Source organism: Mustela lutreola, chromosome 1 (genome assembly GCF_030435805.1).
Source record: "Mustela lutreola isolate mMusLut2 chromosome 1, mMusLut2.pri, whole genome shotgun sequence".
Taxonomy (NCBI): Eukaryota; Metazoa; Chordata; class Mammalia; order Carnivora; family Mustelidae; genus Mustela; species Mustela lutreola.
In genome coordinates this window covers 62,130,465-62,142,747 of record NC_081290.1, presented here as the reverse complement: position 1 = coordinate 62,142,747, position 12,283 = coordinate 62,130,465, and the positions used below count along the sequence as shown (strand labels likewise).

Sequence of the window (12,283 nt, the reverse complement as noted above, 5' to 3'; positions counted from 1 at the left end):
TACTCACAGCGTAAATGCCTCCGTCATGAGCCTTGCCGCCTCCCAGGGCACACACTTTCTCTCCCGTCTTTCCATCGTAGATGTAAATCTTTCAAAGAATAACACACACGTGGGTCACAGGTGGGAGGACGCGCTCACCAGCTGGCACGCAAGATGAGCTCTTCCCCGTCCCTGCTCTACCGTCAAGAGCTTGCTACTGTGACTCTTAAAAAAGGAATCTGAAAAACGTGCTAAATGGGGGAGTTTCCAGCTCCATTTAAAAGGAGAGAGATGGGAACGGGGGTGTGGGGGTGCGCACCAAGCTGTGATGACACAGCCTGGGAACTGTGCACCTTCCAGGAATGGAATGGAGGGAAAGCGATAGTTCCCCCAGCAAGACAAGCTTTGGGAGGCTAGTCTGCCCTGAAGAGCTGGGAGGTGATCAAATGAGCCCCTACCACCCCCAGGCCCCGGCTCTCACCTGCCCATCGGCGCTGGCTGTAGCAAATCTGTTCCCATCAGGAGAGAATCGCACACAGTTGACAAAGCGGCTGTGGTCCTGCAAGAAAGAGCACAATTATCCACCTGATGGCAGGAGGTTCTGGAAAGTTCTCTATGAAATACGCAGTCTGCTTCAAACCTCTGCTCCAGCTGCCAGTGTGAACGGTCAGTCCACAGGAAGACCTCGGCCCTTAAACAGAATACTCCCGAAGTAGCTCCTGACTCACCAGGAGGTCTGCTTCAGCCCGCCTGCCTTGGCCCAGGCCCATCTGTGCCCAGGCCGTCCTCTGCTAGGCCTCCCAGCCCCATGCTTGGTGGGATGCATGAGTTCCCCTCACCCTCAATCTGCAGAGCAGACAGAGTCAGGGCCCCAGAGGTAGCTCAAGTCCAGAACCCTAGGCCTCTTCCCCTGAGTCTCCAGGGTTAGGCACACAGCAGGTACTGGGAAGGGTTGGGATGGAGTGGAGTTAACAACTGAGCTTTTAAAGAAATTAAACAACGGTTTTGCACTTCTGGGGACTAAGACTCCAGACGACCTCCAGGGATGATTTCCTATCCTAAAGATTCATTCTCTCCCCCATCAAAGGTCTGCATAAGAAAACATCCTCTAAATGCCACATGCCCCTTCCCCTACCTTCAAGAAACACCCCTTCAGTGAACTTAATAATATAAGCGCTTCTCAAAGCAGGGAGGGTTAAGGGCTCCTGGGGCATAAACACCTAACCGCCCATCACCTGCCCCACAGCATTCCCTGAGGCCAAGCACAAGTCCACTTAAGTCAGGAGCCGCTCGTGTGAAGGCTCCATGTGTGTCTGTGTCATGCAAGGGGCTGAATTGGGCTGAAACTGTGCCACCTGTGAATGGAAACCTCAGGAAAGAGGGTCTATACAGATGCAGTCGAGGTATGATGAGGTCCTTAGGGCGGCGCCACTACAGTGACTGGTGCACTCCGAAGAGGGAGACTGGGACAGACAGATAGCGGGTGCGGGAAGAGCCCGTGAAGACATAGGCAGATTGGGAGGGTGCCCCTCGGGCCAACGGAGTTTGGGGAACACCAGCCTGCTGACATGGGGAGCTCAGGCTCTGGCTTCAGGAACCGAGAATAAACCCATGCTGAACCCCTGGCTTGTCATCCCTTGTTACGGCAGCCCAGGAACAGGCATGGGGCACACCGTCTGTGACACTCCCAGAGGAAGAGCCCTTCAAGGACACCATGCTTAATGCACTGGCGAAGCAGCTCAGGCCAGGAAGGAGAAATTGGGGCCAGGATCCTGAGGAGGGAAGCCACAGGCCAGGACCAGAGGAATCCACGTGTCTGCAAAGTCCACCTGGGAGGCTGAGCAGAGGAGTTGCCCCGCAGTGGGGTTTCCCTGCTGCAGGCAGCTCTGTCCCTTGGAGCCAGGAGACTGTGTTCTCTGCCCAAGGACACTTCCAGGCCAGGCCCCTCGGGCCCCACGAACCTCGGGTCCAGTGCTGGAGCACGGAGACAGCCCGGCATGCTGCTCTTCAGATCTCACTGCTGGCCGGAAGCAGCCAGCATTTCCTCTCCCTCAGGGGGTTTCCCCCGCAGGGCTGGGGACAGGAAAGCCTGAGCCTTCTGAGCACAGTGACACTGGTGAGCCACCAAGCTGGCTTGCCTTCCTATCTCTTTTCGGCAAGCACAATCATGGGGCTGCCAACTTGGTTCTGACTCAAGAGCCTGTCCTCTAGGGCATCATCACCGGTGCCTGTGACGGAGGTTTATGATGGGCTCACAGCTTCAGCCTGAACTTGGCCCTGATTCTGGGACCACTGGGAGGCAGTTCCCACTACTAACATGCCACACACCTCACTCCCAGGGCCCAGCCTCAGCCAGCTCAGGCCTGCAGGGTGACAAGGCTATGGCCGGTTTTACAGTGTGTGCTCATCTGGGTGAGGGCTGACCTTCCCTGCTCCCAGGTCTGGCCTCTGGGTTTTAGAGCAGGTGCAATCTGCCAAGCTGAACCACAGTGGAAGGAGTCTGCTTCCCAAGCCGGGATCTCTCAAGCCCTCCTGGGTGCTTCTGTCTCCCTCATAGCCACCTGTCACTCACCACCTTACCACCGTTAGGGCTTTGGGGAACCTCCAACCCCTCCGAGACAGCCAGGCCCAGAGAGAACCTGGGGCTCTGGTTTCTCTTCCAGATCTCTAGGCTTGGCTGCACTGGCTGTGGGGAGTACCTGGGTCAGATCTTCCCTCCCCAGGCCAAATGCCACCATGGTGCCTTCCACCCAGGGCTGTGAGGGAGCCAGCTGGTCTCCCTAACAACTTGGATGCCAAAAGAGGGCACAAGAAATGGAATGAACCCCGGCTACAGGGGTCACTACAGTACAATGCCGGCCCCCTTCACCGGGCGTAAGGAATACGCCATGAGATAGGTGGCTGGCCACCACTCAGTTCCACTGCACAACGAACTCCAGTTTCCGCTGCTTCCCTGAGAGAACAGGAACGTCCTGGATCCCAAGCCCAGCTCACAGAAGTCAGGATGCCCTCCTGAAGGGTAGCACCAAACACTCAGCTGCATACCTGCACATGTCCACCCAGCGGCCCGAGTGATCCCATTATGAGGCCAGGCCGCTGCCTCTCCTCAGAAGGGCCCTCTGCCCTGGCTGCCATCTCTCGGGAATCCGACTCCTTATAGCACTCAGCATCTCTGATGGGAAGGGGACATCACACACAATGGGCTCATGGCCCTCCTCCCCCGAAAGAATGCTGCACATCACTCCCCAGGCCCTGGAACAAGGCAAGCTTGTGGGAAAGCCTGGGTTTAGTGAGGGCCAGAAACAGCGGATGCCCCCAGAGAACCCGGCACTGTGTGAACCAAGGCCTTTGGCTTTAGAAACTCCTGTCAGCTTTTCCTGCAGCTTGGGCCAAGAGTCTAAATGAGTAGGAAACTGATGTCTGCTCCTGAAATAACCCACTTAAAGGAAAACAGCAGTGAACGGCTCATTAACCAAAAAAGTGAGGGTTAAAAATAGCCTGTTCCACAGGGAGGTGAGGCCTGAGTATGAAGAAGGAAGGGGTCTGGGGAAACATCAAGGTGGGGAGGGGTGTGGGAGGGGTATGGGGAGGGTTCACATACCTGCGGGGCTTCCTCCTTCCTCTGGCTGCTCAACCCAGCCACCACCTATTGGACTGGGGCTCACAGCCCCTGGCCCTCCCCTCCCCATGCTCCCTGGAGGAGATGCAGCACCATCCCGCAGGCCTAGGTCCCTCAGGCTGTTCCCTGATGTGGAAGGTCCTCAGTGTCTGACCGACACCTGTCCCGCCCATTAGTCACAGCCGACTCTCAGTGGAGCCCTGTGTCAGCTGATCCTCCCAAGAACCCCCACTGTCATTGTCCCTCCCCCATCATCGCCCTCTCTTGACACTGAGAAGAGCTGTGAAGCCATTAGGTAATAAGTAACATACCTGAGCCCCCGTCACCGACAGGGTCAGAGCACCACGGGGCTCTGTGGCTTGACTCCAGCGAGCACAGGCAGATGAGGTGGTCAGCTCAGGTGTCCTCTCTGGGAGGCCCTCCCTGGTTTCACTGGCCTCAGCTGTCCCCAGAACATATAGCTGCTACTAACTCTCACAGCACAGTGCCCTGCCCACCTGTCCTGCTCCCTGTCATGAACTCATGGAGGGAGAAATGGGCTCAGACACCTGGGCCCACCTCCTCATCCTCCCTCAGCACACAGCACACACCTTTAGTCAGTGCTCTGAAAGTGGGTTTCCGTCCTCAACTGCAACACTGCCTCACTCCTTCAGTCGACTGCCCCCTTCACACCTGGCCTCCTCTCCCTCTGGGAAGTCTACCCTGTCCAGTGGTTGGAGGGGGAGCACCACACCCTCTTCCTGCTTCAGCGTGGCTGAGACACAAGTGATCCCCATCCTCTGCCTGCCTCTCCTGCCACCTGGGCAGACTGGCTCAGCGACCACTTTCCTCTGCAGAAAGAGGACCAGAGGAAGGTGCAGAAGGCTTGTCTGGTCACTGCCCCACCATCAGCCACAGCCCGTGCAAGAGCAGACCAGGAAGGAAATGGGAGGAAGAAGACCTATCCCGCTGGCCCCCAACGTGACCAGGACTAACACACCCACAGCTCTCTGAACAGCAAGACCGGCAGATATGAGGACAGAAGGCAGAACGGCTAAGGACAAGGCAGACCATTCTGCAGGCCCAGCCCAGAGCCTGTCCAAAGCAGGCACCTGATACACACCGAAGGCCTGACACGGGCATTCTGCCCTGCTTAGAGTCAGAAAATGGGAAAAACACCCCCCAAGAAAATCCTGCATAGCAGAGGTCCAATTTTACTTAACTGCCTTGAAAGGCAATGACTCTAATAATAGCCAAGACACATTTCTAGCTCAACTCACCTCCACTGTGCCAAAGGAAGCGGGACACCCCATCCCCCCACCACAGGTGGCTGGAGAAAGCTGCTCTCAGAGCTGACCATGCTGCACAGCACGCCTGGCTGGAGAGGTAAGACCAGGTGTCCCCTCTGCCTCAGGTGGACTCTATCCGCCCTTAGAAGCTCAGGCAGGAAGTTTCCACTTCCAGATCACACGACCACAGCCTGGACAAGCAGGCTTGGGCCTCATGAGTGCCACCTAAGCAATCACTGAGTTAGACAAAGTAACCTACAGACCACCACACCTGGCTGCAGGACAGGCTGAGGACGTAATCCTCCCGGGTGCCTGCTCTAGAAGGGGAGTCTGTGGTTGTCCCTGATGGAAAAGGGCAAGGCCAGAAAGGTGCTGAACCTTGCCCAATGTGCCCGTGGGTTGCTAGCCGCGCCTTGGTCACAAGGACCGGTGCCATGGCAGGAAGAAATTCCTGCTGCAGGAGGCAGCGAAGGCACACACACTTGCTCTTTCTTTCTTGGGTCCTCCAAGGGAACCTCAACCTTTGCCACAAAATGCCAGCACGAAGCAGAAACAGAGACGCTGCAAGCCTCGGTCCCCTAGCCGGTCCCCTACAATCCTGGGATGTCATCTGCCCAAAGTGGCCCATGGCCTCTGAAATGAGGGGGTCCAGAGCCTATTTCAGTGCTGGTTCCTTCACCTCATCTTTCTGCAGCTTCTGGAGCCCATCGCAGGTCCAGGCAAAGGAAAATTCATGCTGACGCTGACCTGACAGCCCAAGGGCCTGGCTGGCTCGAGATGAAGTGGGTCCTTACTCAGCTCCCCAGGAGCCAGGAGTCTACACTTATTGTACAACATGAGCAGTCAGTTTACAGCTGAGCTCAAGAACCAAAGAGAAAAGCTACCCAGCACCCCCACGTAGGGCAGCAGGATGGCCAGGGAGGGCTGACCTGAGCACGTTCAGGCACTCTGGCTTAACCCTGCCCTCACCTCCCCTTGGGTACACACACCACCAGCATTTTATTCTAGCACTTACTGAAATGGAAACACAACTTCGTCTTTCTCACAGCAGCAACTTGAGCTCAACCCCTCTGTGCTCCTGACATGCTCAGTCCTCGTCCCGCAGCCTCAGACATGGTGCAGAAGGAGAGACGGAGAGGAGCTGGAGCCTAGGGGGGCAGGCAGACAGCCACCCATGGTAGGTGCACTCTGGGTCTCTGAGGTTCCAGGGGAGATGCACATGCCTAAGTCAGACTGATCTACACAGTTGTCAACACTTGACAGGCCATTTTGGGTGGGTGTAGGGCCCCGAACACTTTTCTCCCCATCCTTCATTTGCTGGCCACCTGAGCCTGTCTGGAGCACCCGAAGATCTCCTTGTGGACACTCCGATCTGATGTTCACCAGCATCTTACATCCTCCCATAGGAGAATGGCCATCACCGTCCTGTCTCCCAAGGGGACCGAGCCACACCACTGGCCCATCCAACGGTCAGAGCCAGCCAGCTGTGGTGCTGGGCTGCTATCCAATGTCCTCCATTCCTGATCTGCAGCCAGGTCCAGAAGCAGGACCCATGGGCGATAGGCTCCACAGGCAGACCTGATGACAAGCTGTGTGTTCACCCTGGACACAGGCAGTGGGCAAATGTTCGTATCTGATCGCCCTGGGCTGGAGTGTTGGGGTGAGGGCTGTGTTCTCACGTTAGAAAGGAAAACAAAAAGAGAAAGACTATTCCAGCCAAGTCCCCAGGTGAGCAGAGGGAAGGCTGGCAGAGTGCTGAAGTCACAGCCTCGGGCTGCCTGGGCACAAACCCGGCTCTGCTGACCGGCCGCTGTGCTCCTCCTGGCTGGGTTTAATCTACATCTGCAAAGGGGAAGTGACCCTTCCTGGGGCAGGGAGAGGAGCCTCACTGGCCCACAGCCCAGATCACATCCAAGTGACATCAAACAGTAGCGAGGAGGAGGGGGACTTGGAGATAGGGACAGCTTCACTGAGACAGGCAAAGACCGCCTCCTGTTGCCACAGAAACCCAACCCCTCCTCCTCTCTCTCCTGGGTGCAAGGCATGAAGTTTAGCTATCTGACTCATCCCACAGAACCTTGATCTGCACTTAGTGAATACTGACCTTGAACACAGCCTTTGACAAAAACCCCATCACCTACCAACTGGGCAGCAGCCACAGGGGACGGCCACAAGAACCGCTACAAAAGGAGCTCTGAGCTGCACACCCCGTGGGGCTTTCCATGCAGCCACCTGGCCCCACTCAGGAGCCCTGGGGGCAGAAAGGAGTCCATTTCACCAGCAGGGAAGCCCCGCAGAGCTCTTCCATCCCCAAGCCAAGATCTGCACTGGAAATTCTGCCCACTGCCCGAGTGCTACCCCATGGGGACCTGCTGAGGAAGTGGCATCGTCCTTTCCAGCCACACCCTGCCTGGTTTATGAGTCACTGTGTTCAGTCATCAAAGTAAACAGTGGTCCCCGCGGAGCCTCATAAAGGACCTTCTCTCATTTAATCCTCGATGAGGTAGTACTGAGAACTGCTCTGGACCCGTGGGCAGCTGTGCAGTTAAGTTCATGGTTAAAATGCACTATTATTGATACCCCCACACTCACCTTGCAGATAGGAAAAGTGAGGCTGAGGTTCAGACCCTTGTCCCAACCAGGGAGCTGGAGCAGAGCTGGGACACTCTGCTAAGGTGTTTTGACATGTGTCTTCCACAGGCAAAGCATCTAACTCTCATCGAGTGTCACATTCCAGCTGTGACCCTGCCCTCATCATCTCACCAGAGGAGACGAATCTGGTGTCCCTGGAAGCTCACCAGCAGGTCTTGAGTTGGCAGAACCAGAGCCAAGCCTGGGCCACCCCTTTCCGACAAAGCTCCTCTAGGCCAGGATGCTCCCCTGGTCACAGGCCATCAGAGATCCACTCATTCACCCCACAACCCCAGAAACACACACACATCTCCCAGGGCGGGTCCCTCCTTGCCAGAAGCAGCCCTTCCAGCCTGAGGGCAGGGCCACGTTGGCCTGGGGCTAGTGTGCTGTCCCACCATCACAGGACGTTCCCCTGCAAACCCCACTTCTGTCTATACACCACAGCATAAACAGCACGTGCTCACAACCCCGCAGGTCAAGACTGCTGGTTTTACGTGCAAACCATCCCCAGGGGGACATCCACTTACGCCAATTGTGAACTTGAACTTGAATGGTGGCCCCTCAAAGAATGCAGCACAGTTATCGTCACTGCCCGTGGCCAGCCGGTAGGGTCTGCTCTGCTTGATGTCCACACTGTTGATGACTTTGTTGTGTCCCGTGATCTCACCCACGGAAGAGCCACTGTCCCACAGGAAGACCGCTCCAAACCTTCACCCAGAGAGTCACAGGAAGAAAACAATCAACCTTGGGGACGGTTGATGAGATGTGGGCAGCAGCGAGGCTAGTACGCAGGGTAGTACAGTGCAGGGATGCTCACAGCAACACTTCACGCACATTCGTGAAAGGAGCCAACACCGGAGACACCGTGGTTTGGGCTCTGTGCGGTGCTGGTCAAAGAATCCAAGAATAAGAGGCTCTGGGAAGGGACTGGATGTCTGCATCTGTATGGGCCAGGGCCAACAAGACTCCCCTATGTGGAAAGTCCCTTAGAAACACATGCTGGGGAACAGCTCTGTGACTTCTCGGTTTCCTAGTGGTTGTACTGGGCAGGACCAAGGTAATCAGCAGCCACCACCCCCTACCAGAAAGGAGACGATGCTCTGCTCTCAGCTGGCATCTGGTAAGTAAGTACTGCAGGGGCTCCTCCTTGTGTCTGGAGGCAAACTGAATTCTTAAGACCAACAGGATGACCTGAAAAACTGGCAGAACTAACCCCTGCCAGAACATGCATTAAAAATAGCCTCCGAGTAAGGGAGACGAGAGGCGTGCCTACCAAGTCCGAGTGCCTGAAGTCGCCGTGGTGCCCTGGAGGGAAGCCTGCGCTGTGGCACACGTACCCCGTCTCCACCGGGCCCCTATTCCTTCGTAAGGTCACCACCTTCGGTGATGTACCCAGCTCTCCTGCAGCCAGGTATGGCTGCTGGCATTCGGGGAGGGACCCCAACAGAGATTGGAGCTCCCTTTCCCCCTCCTCATTTCCTGTTGCCTAGAGTGTGGGCACGACAGCTGGCGCTCCAGGTGAGGGGCTGAGGATGTCAGAGACAGAAAGAGAAGGGCCCAGCCCCATGGGGCCTCAATACACACTGGTCCAAGCTGGCCCAGAGGTCACTGCTCCCCTCCCAGCTGGAGTACCCACAAAGAGAGCAAAGCCAAGACACACAGGCAGGGAGGCGCCAAGGCCAGAGACTCACTTCTCCCTTCCTTCCCCGACCACTGCGATCCTCTTACTGTCTTCTGTCCAAGCAATGTCCTTGATCTTCCCAGCGAAAGGCTGATACTCATACTTTAAGAGGTGCTCCTTCTGCGTGGTATCCCAGATCCTCAGCTTTCCAGATACATCTGTGGGCACAAAGGGTGGTGACAGCCATGATCATCCCTGGGCCTGGGTGATGTGGGCACGAGGCGTGCCTGTCCAGCAGGGCCCGGGGGCTCCACTGCCCCAGGCGGCATTTCAAGTGAGCACAATGGGCCACTGGCCCGTCAGAGTACGCGGCCTGTGAGGCCCACTATTGGGTCCCTGCAGCTCACCAGCCACTCCCTGGACAATAAACCCTGTGTGGGCACCAGAGCACTGAGGCACACAGAGGCACGGCCCAACGCATCAGGTAGCTGTCTGGGTCTGATTCTAGTCTCCTCACAGAGGGGTCTAAATGGCCTATGGGGATCAGGCACCTTTCTGAATGCTTGATACTCAGTTTCTTCGTTGCAAAATGGGCCAAGACCAGTGACAGCCGCCTCTCCCGAGCAGTGGCTGTGCTAACGGAGTGGAGCTGTGTGCGGCTGGTGCATGCCGGGACTTGCTTGCAGCCCCCGCCTGGGCTCCCTTCCAGCTACTCGCCTGCATCCCCCGCATCTACAGTGACGCACCCCCCGTTGGCCCAGACGAGTGAGGTGAGCACAGGAGCCTTGTGGGAGGCATGCAAGGTGGGTGCAGGCAGGCAGAAGTGGTGCTCCAGACAGAAAGCCACGCCTCTCCTCGGGGATGAGTAACCAAGAGACACGGGAGCCAAGGGAGAGGCACACCCCTCCCTTCCAGGCAGGATCCCGTCACCAAGATCTGAGACTGATCCCCACACAGCCCTTTCCAAAAGAGCACCGAATTCCCAAATTAGCACGAAGATGGAGGATTTTATGCTAACTCCTCAGGCTTAAATCCTCAGTCCAGATTGGGCTTGGGGGGGCAGTCTTCCCAGGAGGGGGGCTCCGGGGCTTCCTAGGGTCCCTAGGGCCCTTAAGTACGTCACAGAGACCCGCCCGCTGCTCTGTGAGCACAGGTCCTGTCCTCTAGCTCAGGGCACAAGGCTGAGGTAGGCGAAGGCTTCCTGGGGCTCTGAGGGCATCAAACAACATCCTACACCTACAGCTGCACCGAACAGAGAGGGAGGACAGGGCCACCTCGGTGGGGGGCTACTGAGAAGTGACACGAGTCAGCATGTGGAAAATCTCAGACAAGTGCTGGATACACAGCAGGCGCCCGCTGCAAGCTGGTCATTACTCACCAGCGAAAAAACTAAGGGCCACTAGAGACGCTACCTCATGAGCAAGCAGCTGTGCCCACAGTCCACAGGGCAGACAAGGGAAGACTCGCTGCTATGTGAAGAGCACGACCTGAGGGGCCCTGGGGGTGCTGGGCCTCTCTGGGTGAGGTCTAGGAAGGCTGCCTGGCCGAAGGGAGTTGCAAAGATGACCTGGAACTAGTTCAGTCTCTAGTGAACAGGCCAGCAGGAAAGGAAAGAGGCAGAGGCTGAAGTACCAGGAGCGGAGCAGGGTGTGTGCAGGAAGGACACGTGTGCACACAGTATCACGCACATGCTCACGCACACACCAAGCCATATTGTCAGCTGGGCTCAGGCCGGTCCAGGTCGCTCTAAAGTCTGGCCCCATCAGCGTCTTTAGCTCAGGCTGACTGTATCCCACCTTCTTGGCCAGGATGGAGCCGGCCACCCCCTTCCCGCTCCCAGGTGGGTGTGGGGCACTCAGACTCCTCTCTGGGCTGGGAGCCAGCTATTTTTCCCATGGCCTCCCCACCACACCCTCCACCTCCTGCGTGGACCCTGCTCGTCTATTTAATCCTCCTTCTGTTTCTCCTGAGGAGAGCTGACAATGTCACAATGTACAACCCAGTGACCTGACAAGTTCCTAAGTTACGATATGTGCAGCACGGGGGTAACCACCATCTGTCCTGACATCACTACTACAACATCTGCGACTGTGTTCCCCAGACAGTGCCCTTCTTTCCCCCGACTCGCTCACTCCACACCTGGGAGCCTGTGTATCCCACTGCCCCCATCCCCGCCCCTCCCCTCTGGCAACCATCGTGTGTTCTCTATATTTATAGAGTCTGATTCTGCTTTTGTTTATCCTTTTTTCCCCCCTAGATATCCCTCTTAAGTGGAATCATATGGCCTTTGTCTTTCTCAGGCTATCCTCTTGGGCCTCTGTGGGGTCTCAGATGGCATACTTTCAACCTTTTTTACAACCGCATCGTGACTCTATTGTATATGTGCACCACGTTTTCTGTATCTGTTGCTCTATTGAGGGAAGCTTAGGTTGCTTCCACACATTTAGTTCTTTTTGGGAAGCAGCTAGAGCCAGGAAGAGAAAGTGGGGCTCGGGGACCAGGAGCTCGGGCCCCACTGACAAGGGCAGCCCCTGTGCAGGCAGGAGATCTGATCAAGTGTCCATGGGTGCCGAGCCCTGTGCTGAGTGCTGGGGACACAACAAAGACACCTGCTCAGGGGCAGAGGACACCTGCAAGAAGCCAGAGATGATGGGGAGAGAGTTCCTTCTGTCCCCTCACTGGGAAGGCATCTCCTCCTCCAGATAACACGCTACACCAAGGGGAGCAGTCTGAGCCTGCAGTCTGCCCCTACTTCCCAGCAGCTTAGCAACTTGAGTGGCAACAGGGAGTGGGGTGGGCCTTCCAGTGCCCATGGAGGCCTCTGCTCACCAGCTCCGCAGCCTGGCCTCTCTTCCTACGTTCCTCACCTGAGCGACCCTCCTGTTCTCCTCTCCCCTGGGCAGAGGCCCCTCTCCTAGGAAGCCTGATTATCTGTGGCCTGGGTGCACTGCTCTGAGGGCAGCCTGGGATCAGGAGCCCTGGTGGGTACCCAAGGGACAGAGCACAGAACATAGACTAGTGGCATCAAAATTACCCAAGGAAGACACAGCTAGAAAAAGGGAACTGGGTTTGCCCTGGAAATGGTTCTGAACAAGAAAACATGACACCATGGGTCATGTCAACCCAAGGGCAGACTGACCATTTGGCTCAGGGCTGGGGATC

General features: G+C 56.7%; 1 protein-coding gene across 1 annotated transcript in view; it reads right to left on the bottom strand.

The window, feature by feature from the left end:
* Nucleotides 1-12,283, bottom strand: part of WDR1 (WD repeat domain 1) — a 44,014-nt gene that overhangs the window by 16,286 nt on the left and 15,445 nt on the right. Inside the window, exons 4-7 of the mRNA XM_059165329.1 lie at nt 9,192-9,339; nt 8,028-8,208; nt 461-538; nt 8-88 (exon numbers count right to left, since the gene is read on the bottom strand). Of these exons, the coding sequence (XP_059021312.1) occupies nt 8-88; nt 461-538; nt 8,028-8,208; nt 9,192-9,339 (488 nt within the window). The remainder of the gene's footprint in view (nt 1-7; nt 89-460; nt 539-8,027; nt 8,209-9,191; nt 9,340-12,283) is intronic.